General features: G+C 41.4%; 1 protein-coding gene across 1 annotated transcript; it reads right to left on the bottom strand.

Annotated features, from left to right (window-relative positions):
* Positions 1-1,533: 1,533 nt before the first annotated feature.
* LOC131239894 (26S proteasome non-ATPase regulatory subunit 6 homolog) lies at positions 1,534-18,911 on the bottom strand. Its single transcript, XM_058237802.1, has 8 exons — positions 18,684-18,911; positions 18,391-18,505; positions 11,629-11,719; positions 11,376-11,521; positions 11,031-11,250; positions 10,843-10,951; positions 1,988-2,156; positions 1,534-1,772 (listed from the first exon to the last, which is right to left on the bottom strand). The coding sequence occupies exons 1-8, from the start codon at positions 18,817-18,819 to the stop codon at positions 1,598-1,600; spliced, it is 1,161 nt and encodes a 386-aa protein (XP_058093785.1). The 5' UTR covers positions 18,820-18,911; the 3' UTR covers positions 1,534-1,597.
* Between the last annotated feature and the right edge of the window lie 7,148 nt (positions 18,912-26,059).

Here is a 26,059-nt window from a genome sequence, read left to right on the forward strand (position 1 = left end):
TGTGAAAAACTTTAAGAGTCTCTGGAAGGGATGATAGTTGATAAGCAGGCACTACATAATTATTCATGTTGCACCGAATTAACTTACATTAAACTGTCCAAATTGCAGGCCTCAATTTAGATGGATAACAGATCAAAAATTACCCTTGTTTGATTAGCTAATTAGCCTATTGGTTTATGTTAAATGGATGATGGGAATAAGATTTTTATTTATACAAAAAAATAATAATAATAATAATAAAATAAATAGAGAGAGAGAGAGAGAGAGAGAGGAAAACTCAGTAGTCCAATTTCAGCGAACAAGCGTCCATCAAAAAGAGACTAGAAATAGTTAAAACTGATATGACTTTGTAATATGACCAAGGTAAAGTGGGCCCCACAGTTTGGCTGGTCTGCTTTTGAGTTGATGTATACCCCATGTAGAATTCTATATCACCAAGAGGACCTAGAAACGGCAGAAAGCCAAGCTGCACCGTCCATCAAGCTACTTTTTGCATTACATTACAAATGGAGCAATAGAGTTGCATGTGGTTCAAGGACCGCCAGACAGATTTACCATTATGAAATGTGCTACAATCCACAGTTGTTTTGAAGGCCTAGCTTGACACCTTCCAGCAGTCTTAGATCTTTTGGCCCATTGTTTGGTACAAAACATTTGGTACTAGAGCCAACAACACGTCCTGGTTAGTGCATCCACCAAATGGGTGAGTACAGAAATATGCTCCAGGAGGGTGTTGCTTGTGTTAAACCTAGATCAGAATAAAAACCACGTGGGGGGTGGGTGGAAGAGACCTGGAGATAGGCCAGTATGGGTGCTACTGCGGTGGGCCACACCTTAAATAATGGTACCAGCAGTATTCAAAACGAAAGGAAGAAAAAAAAGAAGGAAAAAAAAAATGATAAAATGAAAAGAAACGAAAAGAGAAAAAAATGAAATGTTCACAGCCTTACTTTTGTAAAACTGTTTGCCTCTGTTATACGAGATTCATTATTTTTCAAAATAGCAACCGTCCGTTGCTTTTCCCTTATATACACAGTTGGTATCACGTTTTTGAAAACCTTTGTTGCTTCATTATAGCAAGGGGAATGAAATTATAAGCGAGTCATTCAAGATCTTTGAGTGCTCTTACAAAATTCAAGTAATCCCAAGAATCAATGAAATTCAATATTATCCCAATATCAATAACACCCGCATCACCATAAACTCGTATGGAAATATGATATGATTCAAACAATATTTCAAACCTCGTAAGGTATGATGCAAAGATGCAATTTTAAAGCTATAACCTCTCTAGGGCGCATCATCACCGGATGAACAGTCCTTACCAAGCTGATGCCACTTTAGCGGGCCCAATCATAAGGTGCCTTATTGCCATTATCATTTCAGGTGCAGCTATATTCTCTTTTTTTAGATTTTAAAACCCAGTACTACTGTTGCATCAAACTTAATCATGAATGAAAAAATGAGACAACAGATTTAAGAGCTGCAACAAAACAAGGTAAAACAGTTCAATCTCCCAACACGTGCTATGCTGTGCTGTGCTGCAATGCAATACAGCACAGCAACCCTCATCTATCACTAATTAGGGTGTTCTGTCTCACAGATCAATCACACGAGACAGTTTCTGAATCCTATTCAATAAGAAGTCCCCTTGTTTGATCGTCACTTGATAAAGGGCATTTTTGGCATCCGGTCTGTTCGTTTCCAGGACTCCTGCAACCTTGTCAATCTTGCAGTGAAGCTTCCCTGCTGCTATAAAGCGGGACAGTTCCCTGAAAATATCACAAGCATTAAAACAGATGAAACCCAAATTTAGCAATTGGTAAGGAAGGTGACGCACGCATCCGACTAAACTGCAAAACCATTTTACCGAAAGAAATTAACATATTAATCACTTGTTGATAAACCTTGAATCTCAAATATACACAGGCCAGAGAACAATAATCAATGCAGACACTATCACCCACAAGCCACATGTAATACTTACGAATCGATGAAATCCACCGTCACGCCAAATGCCATTGCCATTGCTTCCATGGTTACACTCTTATAGGATTCCAAAAATTGAGAGTAGACTACAGTGCGGATCTCCCTCATGTAATACCGAAAATGGGGCTGCAGATAACGATCCAGTTTTATTTGCTCCGTCAAGCCGGCTGAGAACAAAAGAGTAGGGTTGAATTCATTAATAAAATAAATAACAGAGAAAGGGAAAGTAAAAAAATAAAAAGATTAAACAGATTACGGGGAATTGCATCAAACTTGCAGACGATAATGCTTGTTTGACAAAAGCCTTCGGTCTGACAAAATGCTTGTTTTGCTGGGCAACAAAGATCATGCAGATGAGGTATAAAGGGCTTGTAAAGGGCTTCACAATGATCTCATAAAGGAGAATCTTAATTGTGGGATTGGTCAGTTTTTGGGTGGGAAGATCATCAGTATCAGATTTGGAAGATTGCGCTTGAGCTTTGGATGGATGATATCTTTAAAGAACTAGGAGCTTGCATCGGAGAGTTAATGGAGATCGATACAGAAACGGAGAACAATTGTGAACTGCAGTTTGCCCATGTGAAGATCAGGAAGAAGAAGAAGGCAATCCCTGCTCCGACTCAGATTCATTTAACGGTCGGTGATGTTGTTATAGTCACATCGGTGGTGCAGGAGAAGGAGAGCGATCATGTAATGGAGTCGAGAGGTCTGCTAATGGAGGCTGGGTACGATGGTGATGACAGTTCCTCTGCTCCGGTGCTCTTGCGGGGCTCTGGAACAAGTTTCGGAGTGTTGTCGAGACGATGTTGGATCGCAAAAAGGTGCTTCAGAGGACTTATCTTGGAGGTTGCCACATGGCGAGGCACAGGTGCCTCCTGTGCTTCATGTCGAGAGTAGGGGTGATTGTGTTTCATCTTTCAATGAGATTTCAACACGTGTACCTTGAAATCAAGAGGTTTCTCAAGAGGCGATTTTAAATAATGTATATGAGTCAAGTTATCCAGCTTTTGCTCGATCAAATAGAGTTGAGTTGCCACTTGCATGTGTGGGGGAAAACTTAAGTCGCAGCACGTGCCACATTCCCTTTTCTTCTAGGCCCGTTTCCAAAACCCATCAGTTGCCGCGAGACCTCTCTCAGTGCATGGTGCATCTGGAGAAGCAGCCAGAGAGCGATTCTTCGTCAAAATCTTCACGGAGCTTATTTTGAATTTGTTGAGGAAAGGGTGAGACAGTTAATTCCTAAACAGGTCCATTTCAGATTGACGAATACAACGGTATCAGAAGCCAAAATCTAAATGGTGGAGATGGAACTGAGATCAGGACGAGTGGGTGCAATAAGGGTTCAGAAAGTTTCAGATGAAGATAATGACATGGAAAGTTAGGGCTATGAGCTGTGCTCAAAAGCGGGGGCAAATAAAAGATGTGTACGAAATTCAAGATTCAGCTGGCAGCATTTCCGTAAACTAAGTTGGAAAAGATATATTCAAGGGTGATTAATTCAGTGTGGTGGGGAAAGCAGAAAGATTGGGTAGTGGTGGACACGCTAGGATCAGCGAGAGGCATTCTGGTGATATGGAACTCCATGGTGTGGCAGAAAGAGTACAGTTGGTCAGGTGACTATTTGGTGTCAGTGGTGTTGAAAGATATTGCGTTGGGTTTTGTTTGGATGTTCACAGCAGTATACAGGCCGTGCAAAACCAAGACTTCGTGGTGAGCTATGGGATGAACCGAATAGATGCAGAAGCAGATGGTCTTTACCTTGGTGTTTGGGAGGGGATTTTAATGTGGATAGTTTACTCACGAGAAGTCAAATAGGAGGAGGTTGTCCACAAGTATGAATATATATATATATATATATATATATATATATATATATATCTGAATGGATCTTTAAAAATGAGTTGGTGAACCTGTTAATGAGGGGTGTCAAATTTACATGGTCGAATGGTCGAGCCGATCCGATCAAGTCTAGTCTAGACAGTTTCCTTATCTCAATGGAATGGGTGGAGAAGTTTCCTCTTATCCATCAGTGCGGTATGCCCAAACCTTTTTCCAACCAGTGCCTAGTATTGCTCAAGGTAGATGAAGAGAATTGGGGTCCTTGTTCTTTTAGATTTGAGCTAGCTTGGTTAAAGGTAGAAGGTTTTGCGGATAAGATGGTGGAATGGTGGGCTTCTTTTTCGATTTATGGGGGGGGAAGGCTTTTCCCTATTCCAAAAACTAAAATTATTAAAGAAGAAGATTTGTGATTGGAAAAAAGTGGCTTTGAAAGGCCGAGAGGAGAAAACGTTTTTGTGGCTTCAGGAATTGCAGAGGCTAGATATAAAGAAGAATCGGAGCAATTGTTGGAGGAGTGATGCAGGACAATTAACCACTTGCTCTAAAAGCTCGAACTGATAGAGCATGGCGAATTAATCCCTTTATCTAGCCCAGGCCCTACATCCCATGGATTAGGACCTCGATCGAACCCCCCTCGTGAGCCCCACATCACATGGGTACCGCCTCACATGGGTCGCCCACCTCGACTGTGCCCCTGCATCCCACAAGCCACCCCACTCAAGCCCGGTGTGAAAATGCTCCTGCATTAATCACCCCCGATGAGGAGCGTCGAACACGAGACCTCCCACTCTGATACCAATTTGATGCATGACAACTAACCACTTGCTCTAAAAGTAAGAATTGATAAAGCATGGCGAATTAATCCATTTATCTCATAGCCCAGGCCCCACATACTATGGGTTAGGACCTCGGCCGAACCCCCCTCGTGGGCCCCACATCACATGGGTACCGCCTCACGCGAGCCTCCTACCCCAAGTGTGCCCCTGCATCACACAAGGCACCCCACTCAAGGCTAGTGTGAAAATGCCCCTACATTAAGGAGAGAGCATGGCGGGAGGTTTATCATGCAAAATATAGTGCTAGATTTCGAGAGGAAGAGATCAAATGGCGTCAAAGATGAAGGGCTTTGTGGCTTAAAGAAGGTGATCAAAACACAAAGTTCTTTTATGCGCTTGCCAATGCTAAAGCATGCACTAACAAGATCAAAGTTCTATTGAAAGATGGAGAGAGGTTAGAGGGGAAGGATAAAATATGTGGTGCTATAGTGGAGTTCTATTAGGATCTTTTGTTAAAAGATGCTTGGCGTCAGCCCGCACTGATGATTTAGGTTCCAATGGTATCTCGGTTGAGACGGTAGATTTGTTGGAGAGACCTTTCTTAGAGGAAGAAGCTAAGAAAGTAGTGGCAGTTTTAGGAGGTGAAAAAGCTCTAGGCCCCGATAGTTTTCCATTAGCGTTTTATCAAAACTTCTGGAAGGTGGTGAGGGAAGGTGTGCTCCATTTTCTGAATGAATTTTTTGATAAAGGTTTCATGGCGACAGAATTAGGGGTCAGGTTCATAGCCTTGCACATTCATAGCCTTGATTCCCAAAAAGAAAGGTGCTTTGGCAAAGGTGTTGCCTTCTAGATTCTGGGTGGTGTTGGGGGATATATCGGCATCTCAAGGAGATTTTATGGAGGGAAGACAAATAGTCGATGGGTCCTTGCTGGCAAATGAATGTAATGATTCTTGTAAGAGAAGAGGGGATCAATGAGTAGTTTACAAACTTGATATCAAAAAAGCATACGATCATGTGGATTGCGACTTTCTAGATTATATACTGGGGAGGTTGGGATGTGGGGCCAAATGGCGAGCTTGGATTCAATCTTGTGTCAGATCGGCTAAATTTTCTATTTTGGCTAATGGCTTGCTGAATGGTTTCTTTTCTGCTTCAAGAGGGCTTTGTCAAGGCGATCCATTGTCTCCTTGTATATTTGTTTTAGTGATGGAGCACTTAGCAAAATGCTAGAGAGAGGAGAAGAGATAGATTTGGTGGAAGGCATCGGGGTGGACAGATCAAACTTCCAGGTTTCGCACCCACAGTATAAGGATGATACGCTTTTGTTTTGTAAAGCCGATGTGTTCAAAGTGCAAAATCTTCGGTCGATTATAGTTTTCTTTCGGGGCAGTCTCCTGGCTAAGGGTGAACATTAGTAGAAGTGAGATTCTCAGAATTAGGCTCTCAAAAGAAGAAACTTAAAAATTCGGCATCCATATTTGGTTGCAAGGAGGTATCTTGGGCTTCCATTATGCATAGAGTTGTACACGAGTCGAGTTAGCTCGGTCAGCTCGCTTGACTCGACTTGGAAAAGCTCAACTTGCCTCGGCTTGAAATTGGATTTGGACCGAGTCGAGCTGGTTTTTGGAGCTCGAAAAAATTGCAAGTCGAGTTCGAGCTTGCCCGAGCTCAACTCAACTCAGATCGAATCAGATCAGTGACTCAATTATTTTGATATTGATGTTGCTCGCCGAGTGTTTGATGAAATGACTCAATGAAGTGTTGTTTCGATTGCATACATTCTCCACGGGATCGGTTGGTGGCAAGGAAGGTATGGCTACGAAACAAATCACTATAAATAAAAAAATTTTAAAAAAAAAAAAAAACTTTGCAATATAAAACTACCCTCATATCTTGATTTTGATGCTGCTCGCCGAGTGTTTGATGAAATACTTATAAACAGTTGTTATTGTTTTGCATTTTGTGAGAAATTAAAGATGCACCTTATGTGTTTGAGAAAATGTCACACAGGCTCGAACTCGACTCGAACTGGCCCGAGTTGTTGACTGAACGAGCTGAGCTGGCCAGTCAGGCTCAAGGACCGAGCCGAGTTCAAGCTAGGGTTAGCTACTAGCCGAGCCGAGTTGTGCCAAGTTTGACTCGTGTACAACTCTAGTTATGCATAGGTAAACCTACTAAACATGTGGGACACAATCATCGAGTACAGATTCTTTAAGAATTTGCTAGGCTTATTCTTCATTTGGAGAAGGCTTCTCCGGTTGCCTCGAGTACGGATTCTTTAAGATGGCTAAAAGGATAAATCAAGAAAAATGTGTCAAAGATGCCACACTCGATTTTGTTCATAATTTTGCCAGTGCAAGAGCGAGATGCAACAGAATTAGCAGTTTGGTTGTGCAAGGCAAAAAGGTGTCAAAGAAGGATAAAGTGTGTGAAGTGATTGTCAATTTCTTCAATTCTCTGCTCATTAGAGAGGATAGGCCAAGACTAGGTCTAGATCATTTGGAATTCCCCAAGTTGTCGGCAGCAAATGCAGAATTTCTCGAGCGGCCGTTTTTAGAAGATGAGATTAAGGCAGTGGTTGATTCTTTGGTAGGGATAAGGCGTCGGTTCCCAATGACTTTCCTTTAGCTTTCTTCCAAAAAAATTGGTCCCTCATTAAATTTGATTTGTTAGAGTTCTTTGCTGAATTTTTTTATGGAGGTCACCTCTCTCACGATTTGGGAGCTTCGTTCATTACATTGGTCCCAAGAAAGCAAGTGTGGAGGAACTTAAAGACTTTAGACCTATAAGCAAGGTATTATGTATCGATAACGATGGCTGTAATGGTCACCACTATTACTGATATGAGTATAGGTCGTAACGACTGATACAAGGGCATAACAACCATTACAACCCCTATAACGGGTTTTTTTTTTTAAAAAAAAAAAATTTGCCCGAAAAATTTTGAAAAAATATCTAGAAAATCTAGAATAATGTAAATATTCCAAATATATATTCAGTTTTTGTTTTGAAAATATTTATGGTAGCATAACGATCCACTTTTTTGTGAGAGTTTGTTTTGGGTTGTTTGGTGAATTTATGAACATAATCGTTATGTGTCTCTAATATTTAGAAATTAGAATTAGAAATCGAAAAGAAAAAGAAAAGAAAAGCATATATATATATATATAACCTTTTTTTATTTTGATTTTGATTTTGATTTTTGAAAAAATGGCCCTCTGAGCTTCTATTTGCCCAAATCGCTTCAATCTACTATTTTGATCCTAAAAACTATATCACAAGTGGTTAAAATTTGTTGTAAATTGTAGGAAAGTTTTTTAAAAGAGAAAAGTGAAAAAATGAGGAAAGAAATGGATTTGCATAGAACAAAGAAGTGGTCTTTTTTTTTACCATTACAAGGGTAACGGTTGTTATGCCTCGTAACGGCTGTTACAGCCCCTATAACGGCCGATACAGTCCAAAAAAAAAAAAAAAAAAAAACAAATGCCCTGTATCAACCTTTACGGTCATATTGTAACGGATACAAAACACCTCGCCTATAAGTCTAATTGGGGGCCCTTACAAAATTCTGACAAAAGCTCTCGCTCATCGATTTCGAAGTGTTTTATCAAGTATTATAACTGAAAATCAAGGTGCTTTCATTCAAGGCAGACAGATTCTCAATAGTGCTCTGATCGTTCATGAGTGTATCGACTCCAAACAGAGACGACAAGGGAGGGATAGTGTGCAACTTAGATATGGAGAAGGCATACGATCATGTGGATTGGGCTTTCCTTGATTAAATGTTGGTTAGATTAGGTTGTGGGCAAAAATGCAGTGGTTGGGTTCAAGCTTGCATTGATTCAGCGGCCTTCTCAGTTTTGGTTAACGAATCTCCTAAAGGATTCTTCAAATCCTCCGAGGGCTTATGACAAGGAGATCCTTGTTCTCCTTACCTTTTCATGACAGTAGTTGAAGCTCTCAGTAGGATTTTGAAAAAATGGGAGGAGGTGGGTTATAAGTCGGTCAAAGATAGTGGGGGTGGGAATCAAGGTTCTCGTTACCACAAGTTTCAAGTGGTCAGAGGTTTGAAAGTTGGTCAAAGATGGTGGGGTGGGAATCAAATTTATGGAATTAATGAATATGGCTCTTTTGGGGAAGTGGTTATGGCGGTTTGGCACCGAAGAAGAAAGGTTGTGGAGAGAGCTGGTTGTGTGCAAATATGGCACTAATTTTAGAAGATGGAAGATAAAGAGGTCGTCGATTTATGGCGCTTCATCGATTTGGAAAGTGGTGGAATCATTTGCTAACTCCTTTTTTTGCGGGAGTCTCTTTTGCACTAGAAGATGGCACCCAGATTCACTTTTGGGAAAATGCTTGGTGTGGGGCAAATTCTCTTAGTGCCGCTTTCTCAAGGGTGGCTAATGTAGCTACAAATAGGGATATCATGGTGGATAGGTGCTTCTCTCTTCGGCACTTCAGGTGTGTGGCTCCCTCCTTGTAGAAGGGATCTTTTGGTAGAGGAAATCTTAGAGTTAGAGTTGTTGCGAAGTCTTTGACTTTTTTCTCCGTCGTTTGGGGAAAGTGATTCAGTGTGGCATGTGCACAAGTCCAGACACTTCTCTGTGCAATTCTTTTATTCCATGCTTTATGATTCAATTTCAACTCTTGCGTCCTCCTTTCTCTATCAATTGATCACTTCTTCATCCACTACATTTTTGCTCGAAAGGTGTGGGCCTTCTTCCTCCAGATTTTTAATATGGATTGGGTCATGACGGAATTGGTGGATAGCTTGCTTTAGGCTAGGCATGGAGGGGCTTTCTGACAAAGATGTTAAAGCGTTACGGCATTTATTGTTGGTTGCGGTTATGTGGGGTATTTGGAACAAAAGGAATGGGCGTTGCTTTCTCAATAGAAGCAAGTATGAGGTTGTCGTGATTAGGAGAATATCCTTTTTAGTTAGGGATTGGGCCTCTAATGTTTTCGAGGCAAGATCCACCCCCCTTTTCACTTCTTTTTCCTAGTTGTGGGTGCCTTGTATTATTTTGCTGCATAGTTTTCTTGGTGGCGGTTTTTAATTAAAAAAATCTTGTTATCTCTCGGGGGGGGGGGGGGGTGCGGATGATTTTCAGTAAAATCTTTGTATCGGTTTCAAAGCAAAGATAGGGAAATGAAGGTTAGCGTCGCCAACATATGTATGGCAGTATGGTGCTCCGTTGAAGGTAGTGTTCTTTGGTTGGTTAGTTAGTAGGAACAAGGTGCTTACTATCAATAATCTTTCAAAGAGGAATATGGTTCTTCCGAATGCTTACTCACTCTATTTGCAAGATGCGAAATCAGTGAATCACATGTTCTTTCATTGCTCTTTCGCAAGAGAGGAGTGGGATTTCTTCTTCTAGCTTTTCAGGGTTGTATGGGTGCTTCCAGCCTTAATAGAGGAATTTCTTCTATCTTGGCCTTGAGAGGTGCAGGGAAATCAAAGAAAAATATTTGGAGGCTTAGTTGTATAGTGGTTCTGTGGGCACTGTTGTTAGAAAAAAAAAAATAGCCAAGTGTTCAAGAACAAGAGCGACAAAGCGATAAATGTTTTCAAGAGGGCTACATCTTCTGTCAGAGAATGGGTTTTGGCTTCGAATAGCTCCTTTCTTTTTCCAATGGGCTGGTAGTAGTTTATCTCCTGGTTTTGTATTTTGTAAATATTGGCTGCGACCTTTTAATAAAATTATCATCTTTCAATATATATATATATATTGAAAGACCAAGTTATGATCCACCAAGTGGATAACTTCCAACCTTTTAAGTCAATGCAATATCCAACCATTCCAATAGGTTGACCCCACCATGAGGATCAATTAATGCAATAATCATCCCCATCTACTCACCAAGCGGGCCATACCATGGAAAACAATGTATAGTCATTGATAAATAGCATAATACAAGTGTCATCTACTCAATGAATGGATGTGGCTGATTTTATTTTTTTCTATAATGCAATACTCTGGGCAGGGCAACCTATGTATATTGCACACACTCATGCATGCACATGACACACACACACACACACACACACACACACACACACACACAAAGTGGCTCTAATTTTGTTTTTGGTATTTAAGCTGGAAAAGAACCCCTGATTGCCATGATTAGAAAATTAAGGTAGCTATTATCTTGAGAGAGAGAGAGAGAGAGAGAGAGAGAGAGAGAGAGAGAGCAAACAATAGAAACTATATGCTGATGTGTTGAAAAGTGCTTACCAAATGCCGAAAAGAATAATTTGTATTGACAACCATAGAGACAGTTCAGAAATTCAGAGAGGAATGGGATCTTTCCAATCACTGTCAGAATTTCTGGGGCATCCACCACCTGCCATGTTTTACACCACAACATCAGGAGCCACAGTATAAAGAACCAGGACCAATTGAATTGGACAAAACTTACGTACCTTTTGTTTAAGAGAAACTCTATCCAATGATATTATGCTTGTAAGGACAGTGTAGAAAATGAAGGTATCATAGGGAAATAGCTCGTAAGTTGTGAAGGTCGAAATGGAATCAAGAAATAGATTTGTTGCTTTCTTAAAATTTCTGGTGGACATGCAGTAGAGGCCTTCATACACTTTCAAGCGGTTCTTCCTTTCCCAATCACCTCCCTCCTCAAAAAGGCTGCAATTAATATACAAATAATTAAAAGCTCAAATCTCTCTCTCTCTCTCTCTCTCTCTCTCTCTCTCTCTCTCTTTTATCTATATATATATAAAAGAAGTGTCTAGGATGAAGTAGCATCTTACTTCTTAGCTTTATCGATGCTCTTGGCTATGAGATCAAAATCCATATAAAAGAATCCAAGCTGCAGCGTGTAAAACACCAAATCCATCTTCTGACCCACAGCAACTGTTTTGGTTTCAGTCACTTTAAGTTGCTCCAGAGCCTTTTCCTGTGGGTATGAAGTAGCTGAGGGTCAAAATATATATACTTACTGAAAAGAGAATTCCAAAGAAACAAGAGGCAATGTGAGGTCTTATGAGAAAAAAATGAATATACTTTGTCGCTTATTCGGATGTAAAACAAGGATTTGGCTAAATGAGCCTCTCGCACTTCACTCTCACCTAAGTTCTCTTCTGCATCAGCAATCCTGTCAAATGTGAAAGGAATTAGCATATCAGTCCAGTCCTTAAACTCCTTGGGACATGCTAAATGCTTATTTATAGATTGGATATAACTATGAGAACATCAGAAGTTTTTATGGGAATCTAATAAATTTGTCCAAATCTGTCAACTAATGTGTCCGAGACCAGGGTTCCATCAGAAGTATGATGCAGCGGGAAGCTTCATGGGCAGAATTTGGAATTTTCCCTAATCAAACACTGCTGCATATCTATATCTGGAGTACTACATCAGATCTGGATCTGATTTTCTTAAAACCAACAAGGAATAGGAGATAAATAGGTAGAATCACTCTACCTCTTTATCGGAGTGGATTTCTAACTAGTTGGGGAGATTAGTAACAAGTTTTTCTCATCTTGTTTTTTCTCATAATTCTTTGGCTTTTATCTTTTTGCAATAAAATCATGAATGTTAAGAGAGAGAGAGAGAGAGAGAGAGAGAGAGAGAGAGGAATAGGAGATAAATAGGTAGAATCACGATTATTCATCATATTCATCAACAATTGGGTTCGAGCCCGATGTGTTGCAACATTTGTTAGTGCACTTATTTGTGCACCTTGTTTGTCGATTACGTGAGTCCATGTGTCAGGGAATCGGTTGAGCCCTTGGAAGCTGAAGACCAAAGACACAGGCGGACATGGAGCATCAAGGAGCAAAGAACAGGTATATGAAGTGCCTTGGTGACCCTAACCTTGACCCAAAACAACCCTTAACCTCTAGATGATCCCAACCTTGATAGGTAAATCTTGTTTGATCATCCATAGCTTTAGGAACCTTAATTGGAACATGATAAGTTCGGCGATAAGAGGTTATGAGCTGTTGTAAAACATATAGCCCATAACAACAGACTCATAGGGTTGTCAATTGAACCTCCGATCGATCGATCGATCAACCAGAGCTGAAATTGTCCAGTAAGTTTCTGTCTGGAAATCATTTCGGTTGATTGATTGATAGACCAATCCAATCGTCGATCGATCGAAGGTGCCCCAAATTGTTCAGCAAGCTTTCGAAATAAGCTAGAATTATAGCGATCAATCGATGCATCACTTGATCAATCAAAGGTTCATATCAATCAATCGAACCGGTCGTTTTCTGCACTTTTTTTAATCATTGAAACTTGGTTTATTTATAACGGGCATACAACATTTGGGCATTTCAATGAATTTTTAGTGCAATAGAAGGCTATGTATTTTCTCACTCATACCACACATCCTAGACCTCTATCCAAAGAGTTTCATGCCATTCTTCTTGTGATTCTTCACTCTAATGAGCATTCTATGCTCCTATCCGAAAATGTGGAAGAACTCTCACCTTTCTAGATATTAGATATTGTGCCTATAGTCAAATCATTGTCTAAACTCTCTAGATTGCCCATCTAGGTGAATCCCCTAGGAATTACAACATTCTCATGTGTTGTAGGAGATTTACCCAACCTCCCTTGCCTTGGTCACCTCATTGGTACATCATATGCAAGGCAAATGACTATAGGAGCTGAAGCATCGATATCGATATTCGGGGGAGCAATTGAGGAGCGGATTCAAGCACAAGAGAGCTTTGAATAAGCAACTCAAGAACAACAATACAAATGGGCTCAATCCGGCAAGTAAGTTATCAAGTGTGAGTCTATATACTCTCTTTCACTATATAGGATCAAGGGTAAGAGTTTGTGACCCAAACTCGAATAGCTTCTTGTGTAAGACCTAGGATCTTGTGCAGGGTCGAATTCACCAGACACGAGTGTATATACGTTAGTCTCCATAGAAGTCTCCGACGGGAGTAAACGTTGATTCTTGCACTAGGACTGAGGTTGTTGGTTAGTCGATAGAAAACCAACATGAGTGACTAGTCATGCATTTTGGCTTAACCAATGCTCCGAGTACGTTCATGAGAGTGATGATACTTATAGGTAAGTTCCTGGTAGTATATTTTGACGACATTCTTATTTAAAGTACCTCCAAGGAACAACACCTCCGCTATTTGAGGCAAGTTTGTGGGGTCCTTAGGACAGAGAAGTTATACATCAACTTAAAGAAGTGTTATTTCGTGTCTGACAAAGTTATCATCTTAGAGTTTATTGTTTCATCTGATGACATGTCTACAGATCCCGACAAAGTCAAAGCTATAGAAAGTTGGCCCAAACCGCAAAACATTCATGAGGTGTGTAACTTCCATGGTTCAATTACATTTTATACGCGGTTCATTCGAGGCTTTAGTTCAATTATGGTTCCCATCACGAATTGCATAAAGAAGGGAGAGTTCGAATGAACTAATGCAGCCTCCAAAGCATTCAAAGAGATTAAGGGCAAGATGATTGAGGCTCCTATCATGCGTCTTCCTGACTTTTCTAAAGTTTTCGAGGTTGCGTGTGATGCATCTGGAGTAAGTATAGGCAGTGTTTTAAATATCGACGATATTGGCCGATATATCCCACGATATATCTTATATCCCACCTGTGCGATACGAAACTCGTAAGTAGTGTGATATATCTCACATGTTCGATTTAGTGAGCATTTTCGATCCTTTTTTTTTTTTTTTCTGTAAATCATGTTAAATCTGCGTCAAATTGTTACAAATACATGGTTTTTCATGTTTTGCATGAAAAAGCATGGATTTGGAGCTTCAATTTTGAGATTTGGATGAGATGGGCTGAGTTGCGAAAAGTTGAAAAAAATCAAAATTTCCCACTTGCTCGTAAATCGATTGCAATCCTTGTGTCCAAACATAAAATCAAACATGTATGTAACCTAATCTAGTGATTTTTCTTTTGCTTTTGAATGTATTGCTTGTGTTTCCACACGTCTTCTTATATTTATAAATTATATGAATGAACTTTGAACATACTTGCATCAATTCAGTTAGACAACGCATAGATTAGGACCCCATAAAAAGAAAACCTATCATATTCACTTTTTTTTTTTTTTTGTAATGTTTTGATTTATAAGTGTGTGTTAATGTGTTTTTTAACAATCACTGAAGTTTCATTGAAAAAATCGACCAATTTCCCCATGTTTCCAATAACAACGATACATTACGTGATACAACCGATATATCCCATGCAATAACCGATACGTATCTGTATCCCAAAGGTGCGATATGTAACGCGATACCGATATTTTGAACACTAGGCATAAATGGAGTGCATAGCCAGGAGGGCACCTTATTACCTATTTTAATGAGAAGTTGAATGAGGCAAAGCAATGATACTCTTCCTATGACAACAAATTCTACCCGGTAGTTCAATCCTAGTGACAATTGCGACATTAACGACGTTACTTACTACTGCAAGAGTTCGTCTTGTTTTCTAACCATGAGGCTTTGAGATACCTTAACGCTCTCAGAAGAAGCTAAACTCAAGGCATGCAAAGTGGGTAGAGTTTCTCCAGGAATACACCTTTGTTCTGAAATACAAGGCCAGGGTCGAGAACAAACTTGCCAATGCCCTTAGTCATCAAGTGGCGTTACTCCAATCTAGAAGTCACTAGGTTTGAACAATTGATGGGAGAATATTCTAAGTGCCCAGATTTTGGGAAAGTGTACATGTCACTTTTAGATGATCAGTCGAGCAGTGACAATGGGTTTGTCCTAATTGATGAATTCTTATTCAAATGTGGCAGACTCTACATTCCCTACACCTCCCTAAGTGATTTTCTTATATGGGATCTTCATGCCAGAGAAGTAGCCGGTCATTTTGATAGAGACGAAACTATTGCCCTTGCTAAGGATAGGTTTTATCGGCCTAGTCTCAAGCGAGACATTGCCAAAATTATCGAGCAATGCAAGACTTGTCAGCTAGCAAAGCAAAAAAGGCAGAACACTAGATTATATACGCCTTTGCCAATGCCATACACTCTATGGCAAGATATCAGTATGGATTTCGTGTTAGAACTACCCAAGACGATCAGAAAGCACGATTCCATCTTTGTGGTGGTGGAATGTTTTTCGAAAATGGCCCATTTCCTCCCACGTTCTAAAACGTCTGATGCCTCCAACATTGCCAAGATTTTCTTTGGAAAGGTAGTTCGCTTGCATGGTTTGCAAAAAACCATTGTGTCTGATCGAGACGTAAGGTTCATAAGTTATTTTCAGAAGACACCTTGGCACATGATGGGTATGAGACTTCATTTCTCGTTGCCATACCATCATCAAACATAAGTGGTCAATCGAAGTTTGGGTAACCTATTACGATGCCTTGTGGGTGGCCATATTAGGACTTGGGATTCAATTTTACCAGTTGCAGAGTTTGCATAAAATAGCTCAGTCAATAGGTTGATGGGCATGAGTCCTTTTGAGGTAGTGCATGATTACAAACCTAGGAAGCCTATAGATCTCATTCCCATGTCAGTCTCTCATAGGCCATCAAAGTCCATAGATGCATTTGCACGACATATTCATGATTTGCATGCTAAAATCAAGAAACGGATTAATGTAAGCAATGAAAAGTACAAAACATTTGCCGACTCTCATCGCAGGTTCGAAGAATTTCAAGTAGGGGAATATTCGATGGTTCAGATACGGCTAGAACGGTTTTTGCAAGGGACCGTGAAGAAATTACAAGCTCATAATGCAGGACCTTATAAAATATTGAAGAGATTGGGATCTAATGCGTATATTATAGACCTTCCACCTGATATGGGCGTTAGTTCTACATTCAATGTGGAAGATCCTGTGTCGTTTAATGGTCCAGCATCTCCTCCACCCACTAGCCTTTCTCCCAACCTGCACAGTGACCCAAATCCCGATCCATTCGATGACCCAAGGCTCTCGCCAAATCAGCCTTCTCAACCTTTGCCTCCTTTACCATCCATACCTACTAAAAGATAATAGATAAAAGGTATCTTGGATGAATAAGTGGTTTCTACCTGACAAGGAGGTTACCAAAAATATCTCCTTAGGTGAAAGATAGGCCAAATTCTGATAGTACGTGGATCACAGAAACTGAGCTTCAAAGGTTAGACCTGGATCTACTAGAGCATTATCGCAGTTTTATTTCACCAAAGATAAACTTTTCTCAGTCGAGGGGGGTTGTTAAGGACATCCGAGCATCATTCAGAGTATACCAGAAGACGATGAGAGCTTTGGCCCCAATTCCAGCATCTCTATAGTTGGATGATCATTATATAGGGCCCGTATCGAGTACATAGCCGTGTAGAAAAAGCCCACATGCATGTTTATGTGTCTTTGAAGGCCCCAAACTGGGAAGATGCATGTGGGTTGTACATGGGAGCTGATTTGATACATCTACATCGTTGGATTCATTGGATACACATGTTGGACTGTGGGATCGTGACTGTGGACCATCTTGATCATGAGATCATCTTCATTGTGGACCATTGGACATGATGGAGTCATTGGATGGCTTAGTTTAATTGTTTTGTTTATTTATTTTAGGAATTTTGGTTTATTTTGTCTTATTTGAAATAAGGGGGGGTATTCTAGACATTTCTTAGCAATAAGGGTGTTTTTTAGTAAAAACACTCTAAATAGACTATAAAGGCTCGGGTGTGTGAATGCCATAAGCTTATTATGCATTTAATGAAATTTCTCTCTTTTGCTTTTGAGCAACAAAAAACCTCCTGTGATTGGAGTTAGTGTGAAGCCATGGAGTGATTCTACTTATCTTCCTCTCTTATTCTCTTCTTCTTCAAGGTATTATCTTCATTTTCTCTCTCTACTTCCCTCAATCTCTTTCAATTTCCCTATATTCCTTTGTTTCCTTTTTGTTTTCCTCAAACCTCAATCCAATCAAACCCTCACCCATCTAAACCTCAACCCAATCTACCCCAACCCAAATCCTTGTCCGTACAGATGGGCCCCTTGTTACGCGGTCCTCTCGCTTCTTTTCCATCACTTCTCTCTTCCTCTTGACCATAACCTAAACTCTAAAACCCTAAATCCCTAAACCTAAATAATCAATCCCCAAAACCGAAAACCCTAATTCCCAATTCCCTAATCCCAAATTAACCTAACCTACCAAAACCATAACAAAGCCAAGGAATGCCCTTTGAATTAAGATTAGTCCCTATGTTAGATGGAAGTTCTACCTTCCATATATACTAATCAATTCATATTTTGTTAGATATGGGAGATGCGATCTTTATATTTCTCCTCTTTTAATAAAATTTGTCACTTTTTAAGAAAGATACAGCACTGAATGACCAAGTCTTTAGTAGGTATGTTTTCCACAAACCTCCTAATAAAATCAATCAGTCAAAATCCAATTTACTGTGATTCTCGCCAGAAAACTGTTTTGGAATTAATCATTTGACCTGATTTGTATTTTTCAGGCTGAAAATCTAGCTTTTAGAGTCAATTGGTTAGAGCTAGTTATTTATAATCTGCAACATGCCAAGTCTAAATTTGAATATGAACTGTTGAAATCTGTCCCAATTTTGAATTAGAAAAAACCAAAAAGTCCACATTTGTCCTGCTGCAATTGTTTGTAATCAACCACTTTACTCCTAGAGATAAAACCTGGGTTTTACAGACCCAATTGTTGAGTTTATGGCTTTCAAATCAGAAAACCTAAATCTCTGGTCAAAGACAGCGGGAACTTCAACAAAGAAAGAGAGGACAGAATAGATCGTATTAACGGAAAAAAAAAAAAAAAAAAAAGATGAAGAAGAAGAAAGGAAAAGCCTACTTATCATCGAGCTTCTTAAGCTCATCAGCAATTGCCGATCGCATCGAATCCAGAAGCGCTTGATCCATCTCTAACACAGAGTCTGCAGCAAGGGATTCGTAGAGGAGAGCCATGCCTGCATACAGAAAAAGGTCATTTTGGTTGGTAAAAGACAGACAGAGGGCAGAATCGGGAGAAGAAGGAAAAGACAGACAGACAGACACACACACACACACACACACACACACACACACACACACACAGAGAGAGAGAGAGAGAGAGAGAGAGAGAGAGAGAGAGAGAGAATGTTATACCGTCGGCTTTAACAAAAGAGAAGACATCTTCCCTGAGACGGACTTTCTCAATGTCTGGAACGTCTGGGTGAGTTAGAAGGAAGAGCTTGTTCGCCAACACCAGCTTAGCTTCCTGCTTACCTTCTTGCCCTTCCATCTTTTTCTTAATTCCCACCGTATCACCCCTATCTCTTTGCTTTTTCGTTCTTCTTTCTTCTTTCCCTTCCCTTCTTGGCGAGATCGAAGAGTGGATGGGGGAAGCTGGGTCTTCTTTATATAAACACGAGGACGCGAATGGTCTGTGCCCCCACGCCCATAGCAGATTCCTTTGCGCGGAAGCTATGTGGGGCCCACAACGATGTCCGTGTAACATCCGCTTCGTCCATCAGTTTGTCATGATCACGTTGGAACATGATTCCATGAATAATGAGACAGATCCAAAACTCAGGTGGAGCACGCCACAGAAATAGTGGGGATTGAATGCCCACCATTGACACCTTGTGGGCCCACAGAAGTTCTGGGTCAGCCTAATGTTCGTGTTTTATGGTCTTCTGGTAAGATTAACTTTTATGAACGGTTTGGATGGCATATAAACATCATGGCTGGCATTTTCATCCCCATTGTTTCGTGTCGTGTGGCCCACTTGAGTTCTGAATCAACCTCATTTTTGGCTTCTGTAATAACGTGAGCTTAGAAAACTGATGGAAGGAGTGGATACCACAAGGACATCGCGGTGGCCCCACGTAGCTACTGCCAAGGGGACTTAGCAGGAGGCAACTGAGCATAGCCCACAAGGGTAGGTTATTCGATACTTTGTGTGTGTTTCGGGTATCCAAATCGTAGATGTGGTGGCCCTCGTCCTGAATGGCTCTGAATTGGGAGATGATCCGATATGTTGAAGTTTGGGCTTGATTGGGTCAGAATGCAAACCGTTGAGGTGTTTTCTTTCTAGAACCGTCTAATGCGTGGCCTATGTGGGGTCCATCGTATCAATGTTTCTGATCGGCAACGCAGTTTGGATCGGTCCTTCTGTTGTATTTTTTTTAAAAAAATTAAAAATTAAAAATTCCAAAAAATTATAAAAAAAAAAAAGAAAAAAATTAAGGCTAACTTTCCGAAATGATTAAATAACTAATTTTACATATATTTAAAATATATTTGAGAGAAATAAAATCAATTAAAAGAGAGATTAACACCACTTGGAGTGGAAATATAAGAGAGAGAGATTAAGAGTTCATACATCGCATATGCAATCGCATTTGTGCCAGATCACATATGCCATGATCGTATATTCGCGTATATTATTGCATTGTACCATTTAGCTAGGTCATTCTGATTCAACTGTTAAAAAACTTAAAATATCACAGATCCAACTTCCAAAGTAAATAAACCATGTCCATAAAATGAATAAAGTAAATAAACCCTATCCGAAATCAAAAGTAGATAAACCTAACATACATATACTGACATACGGATTAGGTAAAACTTTCATACATTCAATAACCTTTGTATGATGAATGTCTTTGTGGCATGTAACCAGATGAACCTTGTCCGTAACCGTAATAGTAACCCCCTCCTCCACCTCCACCTTCATCGCCGAAATCATCCTTTGGTTCTCTTTTTATGGCTTCAACTACAAGAGAACTCTGAGCCGACTCCAAGCTAGAGGTGTCCAAAAGATGGTCGTTCACCTCTGCTGAATCGGATGGTGGAGATGTCTTCCCATCGTCCTCATTCATAGATGCAACAAGTTTTTTCAGCCGCTTTTTATGATCTAATTTGTACAGAATTCCCAACCGCTTATAAAATGCTGCGAGACTTTTAAGAAACTTTGATAGTTTACTCGTGCCTGCTTCAGCATCATGTTGTCTCAAAGGTAGATGTCGTTGTCTAGTACTCCTTGATCTGGATGTCATTTTTAAGCTTTCTTTTACGACCTCTTTATAATCGTATTCTTCTTGTTCCCTTAAAGCTTTCTTGTTCTTCTTTCTTCTCTACAAACTGTGGAAGGCCTAAAATTAGAGGCAATTCATATGCTTAACTATTCTTCATTTATAATAGGCCCACTTCTATATATTTTATAGCTGGTTGTATTAGTTGTAGTTGTAGGGGGAGGGGTGTAGAAAGTCTTTATATTTGAGTTAAGAATGACTCGAAATAAATCCCGGACTTCCTGAGGAGTTTTGCTACATGGTGCGGTGTCTTCTCCCCGGCAGGCTAAATGTAATTTCAGCCGATTTCTTTTGTTTACAAATTATTTTTCACGTAACTTACATTGCAACTTTATCTTTTCATCTTGGAAGTAGACTTGGTGTAAGGCCCGTATCATAGCCCGTACTGTTCCGTTGGCTTTCGCGGTCCTCCCGGTCGAATTCCGGCGACTTACGATCTGTAATCGGCAGTTGCGTGCGACCCTGAGTCGTATCCCATTTTCCAGAGTCGGCTCGACCCAAGACCTATACCCTTGCGACCGCGCCGTCGCCGCGGTTCCGACGCCACGTCTCGCTCGCCGAGGCGATACCCGTGCCAGGATATGTGGGCACGCATTCAGTTCGAGGGAAACGTCGCGGGTTGCAATCTCGAGAATCCATCACATCAATCCCATCAATCAAAGTACACATCACACTCCATCACTCACCCATCCCCAAGTACAACCACCCCTCCCCTAAAGTCAACCCTCTCTTACACAAGTACACATCACACCCATCACACCCATCTCTCCCTCTTACACTTCTCTCTCTCATCTCTCTCACTCTCCAAGCAAGCATCCCACGTCCAAGTAAGCTTCCATGGGAAAGCTTGTGTGGCCCACCTTCCTATCACCCAATCCAACCCTTAGATCATCATCTCAACCGTTGAAATTGTCCCCTTGGATCTCTAGATTGCATAAGCAGAAGAAAAGTTGATCTAGAGGTGGGTGCTTCTCTCTCTCTCTCTCTCTCTCTCTTCATTTTGTGTGATGTGTGGCCCACTTGGATGGACCCCACCTTGATGTATGTCTTATCCAAACCATCCAAGTCATGTGGACCCTACCTTATGGATGATGAGAAAACACTATCAGACCCATTAGGTAGGCCACGTTCATGCGAGACCCACCTTGATAAAGCGTGGGCCACGTACATGTGGGACCCACCATAATACTGTGTTTATCCATGCCGTCTAGCGTCCCTGGACGCTGGACGTGAAGCTGGCTAACGTGGAGTGCGTGTACTAACATGGGTGTGTACTAATAAGCTAACCAAATACACACACACACACACACACACACACACACACATAACGTCAGTGGGATTTTAGACTTTTGCGTGGGTCATTGATACAGGCCCCACCTTGATGCATTAATTTAATCCAAGCCGTCCATTCTATTCCCCAGATTATTTTAGGCGTTGAGCCGAAAAATGAAGTGAATTTGATTTTCTGACGGGCCATACCGTAGAAAATAGTATTTGCTACCATTGAAATCCACCCTAATATTTCTATACACTCAAAATACCCCAAATATTGGACTCGTCCGAACTGTCTCGAGCCATGGAATGTAATGGATGGAGTGGATTCACCTGATGCGGGCCCCATGTATGAAAATCCCCAAAATACATGATTTTTCAAAAAAAAAATAATAACAGCAGCAACGTCTGCTGCTGCTGCTGACAGAGGACGCAGGCAGCGCCCTGTGACTGCATGGGCGGAAGAGGCTGAGACCACGGTCCCAGCCGTGGGCCCCACCGTGATGTGGATCCCACATCAACACCATGCTTTTGATGGCCCGTTAAGTCAGTGGGCCCCACCCCAAAAATCAGCCCTATCCGAAGCTCAAGTGGCCCACATCATAGGAAACAGCGGGATTGAACGTCAGCCATTGAAACCCTTTTCTGGGTCACAGAAGTTTTGGAACATTATGAAATTTATTTTTTTCCTATTCATCTGGGTCCACGTGACCCTTTCAACGGATTGGATGGCATATAAACATTATGGTGGGCCCTACTTAGAACCCACAGTGATGTATGTGTTCTATTCACACCGTCCGCTGCTGTGGACGGTGGAACCCACCTAGATGTATGTGTTTTATCAATGCCATCCAGAGCTGCTAGACGGCTAGTGGACCCCACCAAAATGTATGTGTTTTATATATGTCGTCCAGCCATTGAAGCTGACTGCTGGACGGCAGGGGGATCCCACCATGTGGTATATGTTTCATCCATGCCGTCCATCTATTTGGGACCCACCCCACGTGTGGGCTGCACCTGTGATAAATATATATTATATATATCATTTATATATTATATTATATAATGTATATATGATGGTGGGCCTTTATGACACCCATCATGATGCATGTGTTTCATCCAATTTGTCCAACCATTTTGAAAGCTTATCTTAGGCTTGGGACTAAAAAAAAAAAGAAAGACAAATCTAGGATTAGGTGGACCACACTATAGAAATCGGTGGGTTTGATCGTCCACCATTAAAATCCCTTTCAGGTCATTGTGACCTTATGAACAGATTGGATGAGAAATAAATGTTATCGTGGGCCTTTGGGAATTTTAATGGTGGAAATCATTGTCACCACTTATAATTTGGGTGTGGCCCATTTGATATACCTGGGGCCCATTTGTGTGGTCGTTTGTTGAGGCCCACCTTGGTGTATTTGTGGCCCGTTGTTCAGGCCCACCTTGATATTTATAGGGGCTCATTTGATGAGGCCGATTTGATATATTTGGGGCCCACTTGATAAGGCCTGATATGATGTATTTTGAGCCCACGTGATGTATATATTTTGTATCCAAGCAGCCCGTCCAGGGCTGGGCGTTGGTCAGATATAATGATAGTATTATTATTATTATTATTATTATATATTATAATACATATATACATGTATATGTTGTGGGACCCACGTGGGGACCACAGTGATGTATTTGTTTCATCCATACCATCCAGATGATCTGGACAGTGCTGGACATGCTTGGACGGTGCCGAATAGTGTTTGGGCGGTGTTGCGGACCCCACCTCGATGTATGTTTCGTATCCACACCGTCCAGAGTGTTTGGATGGTGCTGGGCAATGTCTGGAAGGTGTTGATTCACATGGGCAAAATTTGGACAATGTTGATTACCATTAGTGAGCCATGTACCCCCATAGAGTGATTGTGTACAATGATGCACATGTTGCACCTACAACTATTGAAATGATTTTAGATGTAATCCTAGCTCTCATCGTGATCTACAAACCCTCCACCTTCCTGGGAGACCCATATCATAGTGGGACCCACCGTGATATATATGTTGTCTATTCACACCGTCCATTCATGTGACCCCCATGTGATATACGTATTTAAGGCCCAGATGGTGAGGCCCAATGTGATATATATATGGCCCATGTTCGGGGCCCAATGTGATGTATACCCGATCCAGGTGTTGGGGCCCATTGGGATGTATCTAAGACCCGTGTATTACGGCCCACATGATGTATGTGTAAGGCCCATTATGACGTATTTCCGGCCGTATGTCGTGGCCCATTGTGATATGTTTCCAGCCCAATTATCGAGGCCCAACTTGATGTGTATAAGGCCCATTAGTGCGACTCATTGATGCGACCCACTTGTTGGATATGAGGCCCATTGGTGCGACCCAATGATGCGACCCACTGTGATGTATATATTAGGCCAATGGTGCGGTCCAATGTATCAACCTGCTATGATGTGTAGGTCCACGTGCTGCATGTGTAAGGCCCACCTGTGATGACTATTTGAGGCCACTTGTTGGATATTTAGGCCCACCTTATGTTTGACTCTATGTGGACCACTGCTTGGGAATAATGTTGGTTGAATGTCCACATTTTTGGGTAATGATGGTTAAACGTCCACATTGTGACCTTCCCTTAGGCCTTGTTAGGTCATTCTCATTGATATCAATTGCCGATTATGATTGTCATGGCCGATTGACCGATTATCGATCGAGGCCGATTATTGTGGCGATTACCGATTATGATTGTTGTGGTCGATTGACTGATTATCGATCGAGGCCGATTATCGTGACCGATTACCGATTATGATTGTCATGGCCGATTGGCCGATTATCGATTGAGGTCAATCATCATGACCGATTGTGGATTCCGATTGTGATGTATATTCTGCCCTTGTTTGAGGCCCATGAGGCGCAATGTGGTGTATATGCGGCTCGTATTTGAGGCCTGTTATGATATGTATTCTGCCCGTGTTTAAGGCCCAATGTGATGTATATGGGCCCATGTGATGAGGCTCATTGTGATGCATTTGAGGGCTAAGCGATGGAGCCCATTGTGATGTATGTTAGGCCCATATGAGAGGCCCATCGTGACATATATTAAACTCTTAAGTGAGGCCCATGGTGTTGTATATTTGGCCCTTGTGTCAGGTCATGGGTCCACTATATGTTAGGCTCCATGAGGGCCATTCCTTAGGGGCAATATTAGTTAAATGTCCAAATTGTCGAGGTCGATTGTCGATGCTAGTTGTTGATACCGATTATAAGTATATGATAGCATAACATCACGATACATGCCTATACGCATCATCTGCATGTTTGTTATGAGATGTGGTTGATCATTGCATATGTCATTGAGCATGTTGTTATGAGACTCCCTGATAGACGGAGGTTATCTCACATGAGCGCACAGTATGCGCAGGATTGATGCATGACTGGATTGTATGACTCATGCATCTCGCATTATGATTACTGTACGCCCTAACGATATCAAGGCTGTAGCCTCCACAGGTATATCGTGGATGGCCAAACGGGACACCGAAAATTTATTCTAGCATCAGGCTACCATAGATGACCCTGGGTGAAAATCCCTAAACCCTCTTGGTACCAGAGGACGCCCCAACGTCGAGACCGAGTGGATACATTAGCCCCTGAGTGCCGAATACCAGGAGACCGCGTCTCCCACTGTGTCGTGGTCGGTTGGGAGGGGGTGTGGCCTTACCCGCCCGAGCGTAGGGGGCAATACTAGGCTGAGTTTGACCAGCTCGTGAATGGGTCCGTTATCGACGTGCCGGATAGGTATTAACAGACTATTGGCCAGGCAGATAGTGAGGTTTCTTATGCTCACTTGGACTGTGCGGGTGAGAGAGCGGCGGTGCTATTTGGAGTGTACTAAACCCCAGTGATGATCCCGGAAACGAACAGTACTGATATGTGGACTTATTGAGCAGGAATTACATACTCATTCATTCATTCATTCACTATCCACTCGGGCTGGCGGTGCGCAACTATTTGGTACATGTACCTTCGTAATGGCCAGGATTTCAGTTAGGGCGTGCGACTAACCTGAGATCAGGAGTTTACCACATTGAGTTTGACTATCCAAATTTAGGTATGGGACTAGTTTGGATAGAAGTCCCTTGTAATGGACCCCATAGC

Source organism: Magnolia sinica, chromosome 3 (genome assembly GCF_029962835.1).
Source record: "Magnolia sinica isolate HGM2019 chromosome 3, MsV1, whole genome shotgun sequence".
Taxonomy (NCBI): domain Eukaryota; kingdom Viridiplantae; phylum Streptophyta; class Magnoliopsida; order Magnoliales; family Magnoliaceae; genus Magnolia; species Magnolia sinica.

Excerpts from the sequence above, each read along its gene's own strand:
- LOC131239894 (XM_058237802.1), bottom strand. The coding sequence starts at position 18,819 with ATGGAAGGGCAAGAAGGTAAGCAGGAAGCTAAGCTGGTGTTGGCGAAC. Across the intron at positions 11,720-18,390 it reads CTTAAGAAGCTCGATGATAA|GATTGCTGATGCAGAAGAGA; the intron begins GTAGGCTTTTCC and ends CACATTTGACAG. Across the intron at positions 10,952-11,030 it reads GAGTTTCTCTTAAACAAAAG|GTGGTGGATGCCCCAGAAAT; the intron begins GTACGTAAGTTT and ends AAAACATGGCAG.